This window comes from Plutella xylostella, chromosome 18 (assembly GCF_932276165.1).
Source record: "Plutella xylostella chromosome 18, ilPluXylo3.1, whole genome shotgun sequence".
Lineage (NCBI taxonomy): Eukaryota > Metazoa > Arthropoda > Insecta > Lepidoptera > Plutellidae > Plutella > Plutella xylostella.
This window is the reverse complement of record NC_063998.1, coordinates 2022771-2037612: the sequence shown is the minus strand read 5'-3', so window position 1 is coordinate 2037612 and position 14842 is coordinate 2022771. Positions and strand designations below refer to the sequence as shown.

Below are 14842 nucleotides of genomic sequence, written 5' to 3'. Positions count from 1 at the left end.
TCTAGTCTACGAGGGTTTAATTAAGCTTATTATTTGGTCTTCTGTAAAACTGTTTCAAACCAGCCGCCTTTACAACACCCTGCCCTTGTGGCTTGGCTTGAGGCTTGTGGTTGGTGTACTGAGAATAATAACTCATAAACAACACAGAGTATTTACACATATTTTGACGTGTGTACATTTTCGTCATAACGTAGTCTGTGGTCGACTTTGACATTTCAATTTGTTGTTTCTTGTTTGTGTGTAAATTGCAAGGTTAATTTTTATTTTTCCTAATAAATATTAAACGTTTTGATTTAATTCTCTAATTGTTCCAGAATTATGAATTCATATTAATCAACCAACTAACAACCAAGCAGTCATGGATACAGGTAAACCGCATTCCGATCAACCTCAAAAAGTAACCCAACTCTAAAACAACAATGGCTAAAAACAAATGCCGTTCCAATTCCAGTGGACATCCTAGACGTGTCTCAGCTGCGGCTGGCGGGCGACTTCGACGCTCAGGTCCGGGATGTGCTGCAGTTTGTGAGGCTCACGAGGGAGGAGGTGGAGAACCTGAGGCTACTGTATGAGGACCTGGAGCAGACGCTGCGGACGCGCTGGCACGGTGAGGCGCGCATTGTGTAGTGAATATAATATCCAATGATTTCAAAAGAGCATTCTTTATTATTAGGCTTAAGTTACTATTTCATAATAATATATTGTAATATTTTTACAATGATTTGTTGATTGTCAAGATTATGAGTCTACCATGAGAAGAAGAGTGTGATTGGACACCTGCTATACTGCCTTCATGAATGGTAACAGCTTTAAGTGCTTTAGAAACTATGGTATAAAGAATCTACAAGAAGGCCCATGTCTTACAGTGAACTTTATAAGGCTCTGTGTTTTCAAGTAGGAATCTCTGATAATATTTGAAGTAATTGACTATCATTCATGATTATACTTAAATTGTGTATTTTTCTTTTCAGATTGTAAGATTCATCCTTTTGGTTCAATAGTGACTGGACTCGGAATAAAGACTAGTGATGCAGACTGCTTTGTTGAGGTACCTTTTGTGCCTTCCTCTCAGAAAAACTCCCAGATATGTGTGAAGGCAGCTCGAAACACTCTGCAGAGATATCCAGATCTGTTCACTAAACTGTTTGTCATATTATCAGCAAAAGTGCCAATAGTTCAGTTCACACATGTGCCGACACAGATCCACTGTGACGTGAGCTTCACGAGTCATGCGGGGACCCGCAACAGTGAACTCATCTGTTTCATGATGCAATTGGACAGCAGGGTCCTTCCCATGACCATCCTCATTAAATACTGGTCTAAAGTTCACGGCCTCACCGGCACCAACAAACTACCCAATTACTCTCTCATCATGATGACTATATTCTACTTACAACAAATAGATGTCCTGCCCTCTGTTGAGTATCTGCAGAATTCTGCAGCACAAACGAACATGGTGGATAATTGGAACACCAGCTTCATGACAAATAAGTCCCAAGTGCCTCCGTCGCAGAATAAAACGCCTTTATACGGACTGCTGAGAGGGTTTTTCGAATACTATAGAGATTTTGACTATAAAGACAGTATTATAAGTCCATATTTGGGAAGGCCACTGAAAAAGACATGGTTCAAAGGTATTGAGCATGTACCAAATGAGTTTGCTCAGTACATAAATAATGTGACAAACAACAACTGCCCTCCAATAAAAACTGAGACTAATGGCCTCATCTGTGTACAAGACCCGTTTCAGCACAACAGAAATTGCACCGCGGGGGTTTTCCCCAGGCTGTTTGCGACCCTTGTGGCATACTTTAGACAGTCAGTGAACATTTTTGAAGGATGTCCGCGAGATAGTGTCTTAGGGGAGTTGTTAAGACAGCCACCGCCAAATATCCCTGTGCCACCAAAACGGGTGATTAATATTGGTACCGTGGCCAATGGCACACACAATAATAGACCCAATAAAATTGTTAAAAGAAAGAATAATTCAGTGTTGCCACCTCACCTGCAGAAGAACAAACACAACAATAAGGCAGTCTGGAATTATGCAGTCAGTAATGCGCAGGGCAGAAATGGACCTAACTATATGAAGAGGAGATTTTAGTATACAATTCTATTTATATTTTTTGTGGTTTACTACTTGTGTACCTACCTTGTAAGTTAATTGACTATAAAATATACATTCAGGAGGGTGAATTATGATAAAAATATGCTTTTTAATATTTCGATGAGAGTTTATGAAACCAATGTCTAGAATAGGCCTAAACGTTAATTACAAAATTATGAAACCCCGCCACTACAATACAACTCAATTTATTCCGGTAGTACTGGTTGCTTGGACCCACTTCAGTAAAAGGTATGTAAATAGGTACTTTTTAATTCAATTATTACTTACCTATGTAGTACAAACTTACTTTTGGTTGTTGCCTATTTACAGCACAATATAATTAAGGCCTGATGATGATGATGACAGCTATTGATGAACATAGGGTTCGTGCCCCCGCATCAATCGGAGGACGACGTCCTAAACCTAAGGCCATTGACCTGTCTAGCTAGACTGAAACCCTCATGCTAGCACTGATTAAATAACAAAGGCAAAGTATTTAAGGTAAAAATTAAAAGATACATTTAAAAAATATTCGATAACGTTTTATTCATAATCGCAGGGGATAAGTTATTGCCATAAAAAAATATTTACTTATATTTACCAATGAAATTAATAAAACTTAAAACTACTATTTACAGTAAAAGTAACTTGTTAACAATAATTAATTAGTAGGTATTCTAAATTAAATCATTTGTACACATGCCTCGAGGCTATTAGCCACAATTTGGGTTGATAAAATAATAATCAAACATAGGTATTTGATTCATTACATCATGCTAAATTACATATATTATACTGAAGGATAATTTAATCCCATGGAAAAATTATTACTTTTACAGAGAAAAAGGAACAGAATACAAAAAAGCCCAACAATGATACAGAGGAATCTAAAATTCATAACAAATCCTTGGAAATAACAATTTTATAGAATTTCCACTAGACTAATAAAGTATGTAGGTAGTTGACGTTGCAAGTTAGCAACCTGCAACGACTATTAAATATTTAATTGCAAACTTGCAAAGGCACTAAATAAATTCAAACGCAATATTGCTGAGAACAAGTTTTTGAAAGTAATTTGCTATGCAATTCACGTGTTTAGAACCGACGTTAAATAATATTTTTTACCTTAGAAACCTCTAAACCTCTTAAAATACAAATTTAATATACAACTACATAAATACTCGATCGTTGCTGTAGTTAGTGCCTTTCCTACTATAGCAGCCGCATTAATTTAAAGAAGATAATAATATAATTTCTTTCGCAATTTTTCTTTAGCACTGGCCTAAGCTTTTCTCATCATCAGTTTTCGATTTATGATTATCGTTTCTTCTTGAAGAATTAACTGTTCGCTGTCTTAAACTAAGTTCCCCTTCACTTTTCATTGGTAGAAAACTGCTAATATGAATATCGGAGCTCGATTTAGATACGGTAGATGTGGAACTAGACTCAGAAATTGTGGCTATTCTATTTTTTCTAAGTCTTCTCTTTAGTCTGAATTTTACTTCTCCTAAACTGCTTATTTCTGATGAAGATCCATCAGCATCTACTGATGTCGAACTAGTCATAGCTTTTATTTGAACAGGTAGAACTCTTTTACCAGTATTTTTAACTTTACCATCACTCGTTATTTGACTACAGTTGTCCATATTGGATAATACTTCTCGCGAAGTTTGGGGTAGCCGTAAGCTAAATCTCGGTGAAGATAAATTTATTGAGATTCCAATGTCGTCTACTTCGCTCATATTATCTGTGTGATCTAGATGTAGTTCTTTGTCGTTAAGAAAAATCATAGGACTCGTCTGCTGGTCTATGGTCAAATTCAAGGTGAATGGTGAAGTAGTACGGGTTTTAGTTCTGGTGGGAGACGTCATTACACATTTCATGTGCAAAGGTGATGTCTGCGTATTTTTCTGGGATGTGATCATATTTTTCATATCATACTCATTGATATCCTTAGATGTAGAAGGTTTAGTTATACTTTCTTTTAAAAGGTCTCCATACTCATCAATTATCAGTTTTTTGATCAACTCTTTTTCTAATTTAAACAAGTTTTCTATTTCACCCTTAGGATCGATGGAAGACCACAAATCGTTATTGGTCGGTTTCATGTTAGAACTTTCGTTTCTTGGTGATGTTTGGGTTTCTTTTAGCGATATTATGTGTGTTGTATTACTTTGCGTAGCGTTATCCTGTGTGTCGATAGAATGAATGAATTCGTGAATATCTACTGTATTTTTCAGGGAAAGGTTTTGAGCTTTGTTAAAAGTAGTATCTTTTGCATCACTATTGGAATCAGTTTCAGTGTGTTTATTATTCGAAGACACATTCTCCGATTTATTTTCATCGTCATTTGCCATGCCTGAAGAATTTGGTGTTGATTTATCAGTTTTTTCAGCTTCTTCAAATTCATCATTACTGTAACAGTTACTTGTATCTGATTGGTCCTTCTTTAATGATGTAGGTGAAATTTTAGGGCTATCTATTTCATTATTAGAAGTTATGGTTTTGCTAATTTGATCTTCTAAATCTAACACATCTTGCAATAAGTTTTCATCCGATTTACTTAATACAACCGCTTTATCTTTTAAGTTGCGAGGACTGACATTTGTAGAATTTTCATGGCTTGATGTAAGTTTGTGTAAAATAGGACTTAACGGAGCGTCATTTTTTATGGGACCATCTGATAGTTCTCTTTCTATATCACTGACTCGAACACCACCAAGAGTAAGATGAGAATATGGAATGTACTCTGCATTATTTAAAATATTAGATCGTGGTTTTGTATTCGATGCACCTTTTTTCATACTTCTATCAGACACATTATTTTTAGAATTTAATCGGGCCTGATTCGATTTTGTACGAAGCATTTTGTTGTTCTTGGAAATGGAAGGTTTTCCATAAACGTTGCCAAGTTTTTTCTTCCACTCGTCTAGATTTAAATGGGATTGTACTTTGTTCAATTCTTTAACTGGATTCTTTTTTTCAGGCGTCAAGCCTTTCCTAGGCGTATATCTTTCGGTTGTTTTAGGTGATGCCTTCATTGTAGATTGTATTCGTCCCTTGTTCTTAAATTTACTTTGGTAATCAGAACTATTGTTATTAGCTGATTCACTACTTTCACCCACTGACATAACTGTTACCTTTCTTATAGGTTCTTTTCTATCTTCTTTTAGCCTATGTATATTTCTGCCTAACTGAGGTTGTGTTGCAATCTCATGTTTCAGTTCAACTACTGCAATATTTTTGTTTTCAATGACTTCTGTTTGATTCATATTCTCAGGTATAATATCTAAGTGTAAAACTTTCTGTTCCTTTAGCTCAGTCCTTATATTAATGCTTGGCATATGTTGTATGTTCAGTCGCTTCGGTGAAGGATTACTGGGTATAGGGTCATACTTAAATGCTATTTCACTATATGATACAGATTCCTTAACTTTATCTGGCTTATCATATTTACTATGTGAACAATTTACAATCTTAGATTCACTAATTTGTATTGTTTTTGTCCGCGTAATGCCCAGGTTTTTATTTTGATTACTTTTCAAAATGGGAGCTCTATGATTTTGAACTGATACCGACGAAACCGGCTTTCTTATTTCTTCTTTGACAAATGTTTGGTTTAAAATTCTATCTTGAGCAGCAGGTATATTTTTGAAAGTTGAAGGGTCTATAATTTTATGTCCATGAAATTTGCCGTTGACTATCTCTTCAATGTGGACTCTGTTGTTGAAATCTTCGTCAAGAGGCATTGGGGCAGTTTTTACTTGTACGCCTGGAGCATGATGCTGGCCTAGTTCCTGTGAGAGCACCTTGAGATCCTCTGCTGTAGACTGCAGCATGTCGTGAAGCTTTCTCAGGATAATTTCATCTTCAGGCCGAAGTGCCGGTTCGGTGCGCCAGAGATCGTCATCTATTAAGTTTACCATTTCGAATTTATTGCTGCTCTCCTGAAAGTTAATAACAATGGCATGAATTAAAACAGCTATAAAGATTAAAGAAATTACGCAATACGCTTTTAGGATTTTGAGATTCATGAGATATGATGGGAATACTTTATTGTCCTTTAAATAGATGTGCCTACTTGGCCCCGGCACCGCTACAATAACAAATGGCCCTAAAGCTTTTCATAAATCATAGCTAAGAAAATTCTTTAAAAAAAACATTATTATCTCACGAGTGCGTTAAGCATTCGCAGGATTTTTTTGCCACAAAAGTAGTATTTTGGCAGGGATCTTTCAGCCCTATCATAACATTTAAGTCGTAACATTTCTTACCAAGTATCTGTCGACGGGGTAGGTAGGTGCAGATGGCGCTGCCAGTCTCATCTGTTGGTGAGGCACAGGGGCTCGGGCATCCTCTCCGCCGCCGCCGCCGCCCCGCGCTCTGTCGACAAACAATACCCTGCTGTTAGGTACTCACACATCTTTGGCACATATGTGAACCGACAAACACGTAGTGGACCAGTGGGAGCTTGGTGGGAAATGGTCCAAGATTAGACAGTTTCGACCTTGGGGATATATATAAAGGTTTTATTCCAGAGCCAGGTTCAGGTGCTTACATCCCCATAGAGAATAGAATTGGTATTTTACTCTTTATGGATACTTATCCTAATACTAATATTCATTCAGTCATTGTGTGTATGAAAGTCTGAATGCATTGATGGATATTTATTACACTTTGACTGGAGAAAGTTTGGAGCATTTCTTTTAAATTGTCATGTAGCTAATCCTGGATTAACACATAATTATTTCGCTATTTTTAATCCCGGTATTTCCACGGGAATACAAACTGTCTGTAAGGCGAAGCTAATCTTGCGGAAAACCTATTCGTAATATACATAATGAAATTTCATCAGTAACGTTCCCATTATTACATATTAAAAATAAATAAAATAATTGTCGGTCCTCGGTTTTGTAAATGTCAACAAACAGCTTTATTTTATTCTTCTGGCCCTCAAATCCATCACAATGACTACCCAATCTATCAAAGTCCTCATCCAAAATTCTTTTAGCATATTTTTTCAATAGGTACTTTTAAAAGCCATTGTATTGTATACTGAGTTACCCGCTCATAAGCAACGGGTACTCGATAATCTGACAAACACCTTCGGTATTTGAATGTTTCCGAATTCAGTCGATCTACAAAAATAAAGGGGTTCGAAGGATTTATCTGGGGTTCATCAATGAAAGTCTTCAAGTACAAAATCACATCAATTGTATTTCACCAACATGTACAATTACAGTAACGTCTTAATCGAAGCATTTTTGTTGCTGTTTACAATAAGAAAGAGACAAGTCTCAAATTATAATATTCCTGCCAACACAGTGTCGACATCTAGATAAGCCTATCAGAAAAGGCGGACTAAATCTTCTGGTATGTTAAATGTACGCCATGAAATTATTTTCAATTTAAATCACAATAAAAGCATGTACAAAGCAATTGCCGTATCTGCAAACAAATTAGTCCATGTGTATATTGCTAAACGTTAGCAAAACATAAAACTGTAAACACTAAAACACTTATAATAAATTCCAATAAAGCACATTTAACACACCAAAAATAAGAAAAAGCGCACAGTTTTGTGCATTAAAAGTCGTAGTCGACGAAAATGTATTCGTTCCTCAGAAAAACCCAAGTCAGGTCAATCTTGCATCGAAAAAACACAGCAATCAATTTCGAATCTATCAGAAAACAAGTTGACATAATATAAAGTAAATTCAAGGAATACACATATTTAAATAACACGTCCATTTACTCAATTACTTTTAAAATAAAAACACAAGAAGATGAGGACAAAAGAGCTATTTAAAAGAAGCGATAGGTGTAAGCACCCAAAGAGGTTTACAAAACATTTTTTACCTCTCGATGAAAATTATTAATAAGCTTACATTTTGGCAATTAAAAATGAGTCCTAGAAAATTTTACATTCATAGATATACAAGGCTCAAAGTCCCTAGTAATACTGCAGCCTAAGATTGTGAAACGGCTATTCTAAGATAACTATCTACAATATTTACAAATAGATAAAAGTATATACAACGTTAGAAATATTTACACAAACGTTAGCTTATGAAATTTGACGACAATTCAATCAAATTGAATGGTAATCGATGAAAATATAAAAAGGTTTAAAAGATATGTTCCTATTTAATGATTCCAAATAAACTACACAGTAGAATCAAGATACATATCCTTAAATCAGAAAGTTCGATTATATCGAAAGAAAACTTGCAGTAAGTCGTAGCATCTTAGCACTAATCGGCTTCCATCTGATAGCCTTCGAAATTGATCCGTTATTTTTCATATTCTACGAACTGTTAACATTATGACATATATAATGATAATTACTTCACTTTATACACATATAGCAGCGAGTTTTAAGAGTTCCTATTCCGGCCGCGACTGCGCGGTTTTGACAATTTGACATTTCACAAAATGACTAGGTTCGTCTCCATGCCACCTCTCAAGCGATCTATCTAATACTGTAGCTTCCCCACTCGCCTGCTGCAAACTGATCATTACTGGCAACCATCAGTTTAGAACAAGCCAGTATCCATTATCAAATTAAATTCAACCAATCCTTCCCAATATAAAGAACAATAAACGCGAAACGATACAACAATTTCGATTGTCAAATTCTCAATAGAATACAAAGTATTTTCAAAGTATACACACACAACTCTGAAATTTTGTTATCGAATGCAATTAACGGAACTCGAGCCACTCTGAATAAATCGCGTATAGATGAACGAAAACTATTATTAGATATAGATAAGTATGATGCAATAAATACAGTAAACATCAATCTACAGGTTCTGTACACGGAAGTTCCACTGAGACTACATCTGTATAGAATTATTCACTACATAGAATATGTCATGTATAGATATCGTATGCACGTATAGTATGGGTTTAAAAATCACATAAATAAATGCCAAGTTCACTATGGTTTGCGACCTAAGGTAACTAAGAAAATGGCATCCGAAGAAAATCTACTCTCGAGCAGTCGGTCACGCAAAGACAGAGTAAACGGTCTCATCAAGAATGACTTCGGATCAAAACATTATATCAGTAGATAAAAAAAAACATATCCGAAACTTTAAATTGGATATGTACCATATTCAGTATATTGCACCGTAAAAAAATACTTAAAAACACTACCTAACATACCCCATTATTGGTTACAATAAATAAATAATAGAAAAGTCTACAAAATCCAATATGCTGAATACAGCGCATACCCGACGAGCGCTCGAAAGACAATGTTGATCGGCGGAACGGAGTTATATTTACAAGGTTTATTTACAAATCGCTTTCGTCGGTCGGAGGACACCCCCCGGTCTCCCGCTCGCCGCCGCCGGCTGGCGCTGCGGCCCCTGCGCGGGACACGCGCCTCCCGATCACATCGAGAGGGACAACAGGTACAGTCTAGGGCGTCTAGCGCTCTCCTAGGTCTCTCGCTCCTTCTTCGGCTTGAACTCCTCGCCGAGGATCGTCGCTATCTCACCCTGCATGAACGCCCACGGCACAGTCGAGTTGGCCAACGGGCACTTCTCTCCACTTGGGCAATACACCTGGAACCAACGGAAACAGCTGTCAGTACGGGCCACTACGGTGAAGCTCACATCTTCACTTCAGCAATTAATTTAACAGTTCGAGGACTAAATAAGCGTAAGATAACTCGAGTAGACACTGACCTCTGATCCTTGTTGCCTCTTGATGGAGTCGCGGGAGCAGGGGAAGCAGAACTTGTGGTGCGGCTGGCTGGGGCACTGCACGAAGTGCGTGTCCTCGAGGCGCTCCTGGCACAGCGTGCACTTGAGCAGCTGCGCGGGCGCGGGCGCCGCCGCGTCGCCGCCCTCGCCCGCCTCCGTCGACGACACGGACGTCGTCGACGACACGTGCCGCGAGCCCGACGACCGCCGCCCGCCGTTCGACCCTGCCGGACCGATATACACATTAGCTACTGTCTGCCATCAAACAATTTTGCAACTACATCGACACTACATCTAAGCGCACAATACACAGAGTGGTTCTGATTGAATAATTACACCGACCAATTTGTCAATAGCGGTATCACGGGTGAGAGGAGTGATCGTTGTTTGTGAGAACGCGAATAGAGCAGACTGTAGCGGTGTGGGCGCAGCGGTCGTCGGGCGCGACGCCTGCCGGTGCCCGACAGCCAGTCCAACTAAAACCGGCCATGTCGAAACAGCTATTTCAAAAACTCTTTCTATCACGAATTCATATTGTCATTTAATATGCTTTAAAATGTAACGGTATCCTCAGATTTCTTTCCAAAACTAATTCATTTCAAAAATTCTAGGTTAACCCAAGACTATTCATACCTGAGGAGTTGGGCGAGTGTTGGCTGGAGCGGCTGGCGGAGCGCTGCGGCGGCGGCTGCGGGGGCGAGCCGCCGGCAGAGCGCGGGGAGCCGGGCGGCAGCGTGTCCGTGACCGACATGAGCGCTGCCATGGGGGACGGCCCCACCCCCCCTGCGCCCGCCACCGGGGGCGAGCCCGCCGCGCGGCCCAGCGGAGACCCAGCTGATCCATTCGTAAGAGGCGCACTGTTTCCGTAACCTGAAATCCGCAATCATAATTAGCAAATGACACAAACGAAGCGAATTTGGAAATGTTATTACAGAGATTAAGGCAGAGGCGATAAAAGTCAGCATTGTTTCTAAACATAATAAAACTACTTGATGGGGTTAAGGAATTGTTTTGAGAGCACACGTGTAATTTTCAGCGTAGTGGCAGATTATTCGGCCACGTTGGCTGAATAACCTCGGATTGGACGTTCGATGTTGATGACACATCGCTTGCGATGGATCGGCCCGCAGATAGTAAACACACTCACATACACAAATGTCTTATAAATAGCATTGTGTGTTAATATGACGCTTACGTAGCGTGCGGCGGTGTGTCACTGGTTGATCGCATTGCGCTTTGGTAGCAATAGAGGCAGCCAATTCTAAAAGTAGGCGGGTAGGCAAGTAATAATAATTTGAACACTCGTACAAGTGGCACACTAGAATGTGCAACGATTCGTATCGCGAACGGGTTGGCGCGACGTTGCCAAACATCGTGCTCAGTAGGACCGACGAATGTTTAGCTGCTATTCATCCGTTGCTAGGTTATGAAACCTTCGTAGATTTAAAAGACCAATAATCTATAGAGAGAGATAATTATTAAAAACTTATTTTGTTTACTGCTTTCATAACTTTACGCAAAGTTTTAAATCACACGATATACCAAATGGACTTTATCAAATAAGTATAAAATAATTTTTGCACAACTATTTATAAAAATTGGACTCTAATAAAATACTAAAAACATTACAATTCGCACTTGGGAGTATTAAGAGTATTTTACTTCATTAAACGTAATTCAAACAAAAAGATGGCTAAAACAGATAAGTGAATTCCAAAAGTTACATGGACGATTTATTCATAATATATTCCGTTGACTATCCATTTCTAATTTGAATGTAAACATCGATTATATTATTTATTCATTAGGAACGTGCGAATGGGTGTGATGGATGATATTGATAATAGATCTGCCAGAGTATTGTGTGGCGAAGGTGCGTCCCATATGGCGATGGCTGGTGACGTCACAGTGACCTTTTTGGCCGACGAGTTGTGTCAGTGGCGGCCGCGCTAGCTACGTGCCACGGAATGTGGTTTGGCCACTCTGCCAGGCGTAGGCAGGCGCTATGTTTTTTAGCCTGCCGCTCGCCGGCCTACCTACATACGTACGCGAGCGAAAATGTCGTCATGCAGCGTTGCCACATCGTGCGCTGTCGTGCATGCATTCACGGCGCTGCCGCTTCACCATTACGTGGGAGTGTATTTGTACGTAGTGGAGCGGCGAGAGGCCGCGGACGCGAGCTCTCGCTTTTGAGAACGCTCAACCAGTTCAACCGGTTTTGTATTTATGGTGGTGGTATTAACTACTAACCACGGCGCGAGTCCCGTGGACGCTCGCTTGCGCAAAACTACCATGTTTATGATCTTTGGTAGACACCAACACTTTCTATGATTTTCGTTTAAAAATATATTGAAACGACAATAAAGCTACTGGAATATCTTTTAGAAGTGTTAAATTTTCGATGAACACTTACATTTATAGTTTTGATGACCAAAAAGATGCAACTCTGATAGGTACTATAGCATTCTAGTTGGTATGGAGTAAATGTGACCAAAACTGATCTAGGTTGACTTGACGTGACGTTAATTTGTTTAAAGTCGATACTAATAAAGTCAACAATTAAACATAGACACAAATTAATGAAACAACCTAAAACGGTCAAATTATATGAGACTAAAATAATGTAGCTGCACATTGAGTGGTAGTTGAGAGTGTAGTCGATGACTCTAGAGCTGAAACCAGTCGGACTGGTTCGTACAGTACAGTTTCGAGCTGCGTCGGCCACAGGTTTTCAAATATTTCCAAGTTAGCCAACTGACTAATGAGAACAGGTTGAAATTCCGAGCCTCCCGTCAAGACTAACAAAAAATGGGCTGCAAACTAACGAGAAGAATTTGAAGATTTAAAATATTTGCTACGACGATGGTTTGCTACCAAGATGTAGCAACTGAAATGAAAAGTATTGGGCTGTGAAAGAAACAGATTTGCGATGAAACGGAAATTGGTTTACATTTTTTGAAGGTAAATTCGGCACAAGTAAACTTATTACCAACACTACAGATATTTGCATAATGGACCCTTTCATTATTTATATTAGATTGACATGGACATTATTATTTGCAATAATTATGATGTTAGACTTCGAGTTGTCGACTATGCTTTCATGTTGGTTGGTGGACTTATAATGGAACTTATTCTTTTCGAGTTACGGTGTTCACGTTAGCGAGTTTTGACTAACAGAGGTTTTACACATTTTAGTGATGATGTAAATTTTAGATGATGTAGTTTTAAAAGCTCAGACCAAGAAAATATGGAAAAGACCGAAATTATTATATCTAAAAACAATGCTGACTTAAATCATAGACAGTGAATAAAAACAAGACTCACCATTTGATTTGAAAGTGGTAGCGTCGAAAGATGGATTCCTTAGTGGGTGTTTCTCTTGTTTGAAGACGCGGTCTGGGGCGAAGGGCGCGGCGAGGGAGACGGCGGGCAGCGACTCCCCGCGGGTGAGCGGCGGGCGCGCGTGCTCCTCCAGCAGCCGCTTGGCGGGCTCGTGGTGCGCGGGGTGCTCGTCCTCGTCTAGAGGCCGCTTGAGCGTGAGCCCCGGCGCCAGCCGCGCGCCGTGCGCCGGCAGGTGGTGAGCGGGCAGGTGCGCCAGCCGCCGCCCGTCGTGCTCCTCGCGCCTGCTGCCATACTCGGCCAGCAGCCCCGCGCTGGCTGTGGGTCGCGCGTGGTGGAGGAACCCGGCCGATGGCGCGTGATGTGCAGGAGGGGCTGGCTGCCCTCGCGAGCCGGAGTCGGAGCCGTTCTGGTGCGCCTCCAGGGGCGCTCGGTGCGCGGCCTTGGCGTGCGGCGCTCCCCGCGACTCCTGGAACCCGTGCGCGCGCTTCAGCTGCCGCGCCGTGTCCAGCACCACCTCGATCCGGTCCGCGCCCTCGTAGTTGACGCAGCCGCGACACACCGCCTCGGAGAACTCGTGGAGCATCGCCCACGGCATCCGCGGCAGGTCGCACAGGTAGCAGTGCTGCCTCTTGGCCTGCTGGATTTGCATCACCGACATCTCGCCGCCTGGTATAGAGCGGTGGGCGAGAGATCGGTTTTCTTCACTTTTCTTGTAAATTGTCACAGATTTTTATAAACTTTTAAAAGAAAAACACTCTCACCATGGTACACTGAAAACACAGAGTCGCTTCACATTCGTATCCGCGGAAGCCGGGCACTGGTCGGTAGTGGAACACGCGTTCAGTATACGGGTTGAAGAAAGACTGAGCCAGTGGTTCAAGCCGGGCACGCACTCGCGGGTGACGCGGGCGCGCGGGGGGGGAGGCAGCGGCCATTATCGAGCGGTGACGTCAGCGCGCGCAGCAACGACGCGGCGCGGGGACGAGCCGTTACCCGACGCGGATGTGCGCCGCGCCGACACACTCACACATCGATACACACGCATTTATTTATCTCGTTTACATGACTCTGATAACATCACCGACCGTCACTTACTATAATCTACGTGGCGAACTGAGCAGATGCATCGTGGTTAATTCAAGTTTTGTTTGATGATAACATTTCATAAAGATCCTTGCCTTTCTGTTTTACTCAGGTAAATCAATAAAGTTTACGTGACTAAGATGAGAATGTTAATTATTTATCGATTGACGTAATCTAGATTCTTGTCGATGAATAGTCATGATGACTGTAATGTAGGTAGGTTAGCCTGCCCATGTAGAAAAGAAGACCAAATAAAATCCAAAAGTTGTGGACATGATCAATTTGAATTGATCACAGATTTTTAAATTGAATCATGCATGCTGTGCTCGTTTGATTCAACGGAACTTGTACGTTCTGGAGGAGGATTCCGCTGACTGCCCGTCTACATTCAACGAAAGTAAACAGCTGCAGTAGTAGAATAACAATTAGTATTAACACGTCTAGTCAACGTGCCCAATGCATTAAATTTCAATCTATTCTCGCTTGGTTTCCTTTCTGGCGGCTGCACTCGAGTATCGAGATTATTATTACTGGCCGACACGAACGGAACCGGCTGGAAGACATGAGCGGGGAGAGGGGGGCGGGGGGCGAC

General features: G+C 40.6%; 3 protein-coding genes across 3 annotated transcripts; 1 reads left to right on the top strand and 2 right to left on the bottom strand.

The window, feature by feature from the left end:
* The first annotated feature begins 207 nt into the window (after positions 1-207).
* Positions 208-2225, top strand: LOC105392319 (speckle targeted PIP5K1A-regulated poly(A) polymerase). Its single transcript, XM_011563924.3, has 3 exons — positions 208-368; positions 452-607; positions 972-2225. The coding sequence occupies exons 1-3, from the start codon at positions 359-361 to the stop codon at positions 2102-2104; spliced, it is 1299 nt and encodes a 432-aa protein (XP_011562226.3). The 5' UTR covers positions 208-358; the 3' UTR covers positions 2105-2225.
* Positions 2226-2627: 402 nt separating this feature from the next.
* LOC125489882 (zinc finger protein MSN2-like) lies at positions 2628-6490 on the bottom strand. Its single transcript, XM_048627409.1, has 2 exons — positions 6382-6490; positions 2628-6054 (listed from the first exon to the last, which is right to left on the bottom strand). The coding sequence occupies exons 1-2, from the start codon at positions 6430-6432 to the stop codon at positions 3379-3381; spliced, it is 2727 nt and encodes a 908-aa protein (XP_048483366.1). The 5' UTR covers positions 6433-6490; the 3' UTR covers positions 2628-3378.
* An 814-nt stretch (positions 6491-7304) lies between these two features.
* Positions 7305-14259, bottom strand: LOC105392331 (interferon regulatory factor 2-binding protein-like A). The gene is made up of 4 exons (XM_038113976.2): positions 13150-14259; positions 10456-10692; positions 9805-10046; positions 7305-9681 (listed from the first exon to the last, which is right to left on the bottom strand). Exons 1-4 carry the CDS (start codon positions 13823-13825, stop codon positions 9556-9558), a joined length of 1281 nt encoding a protein of 426 aa, XP_037969904.1. The 5' UTR covers positions 13826-14259; the 3' UTR covers positions 7305-9555.
* Between the last annotated feature and the right edge of the window lie 583 nt (positions 14260-14842).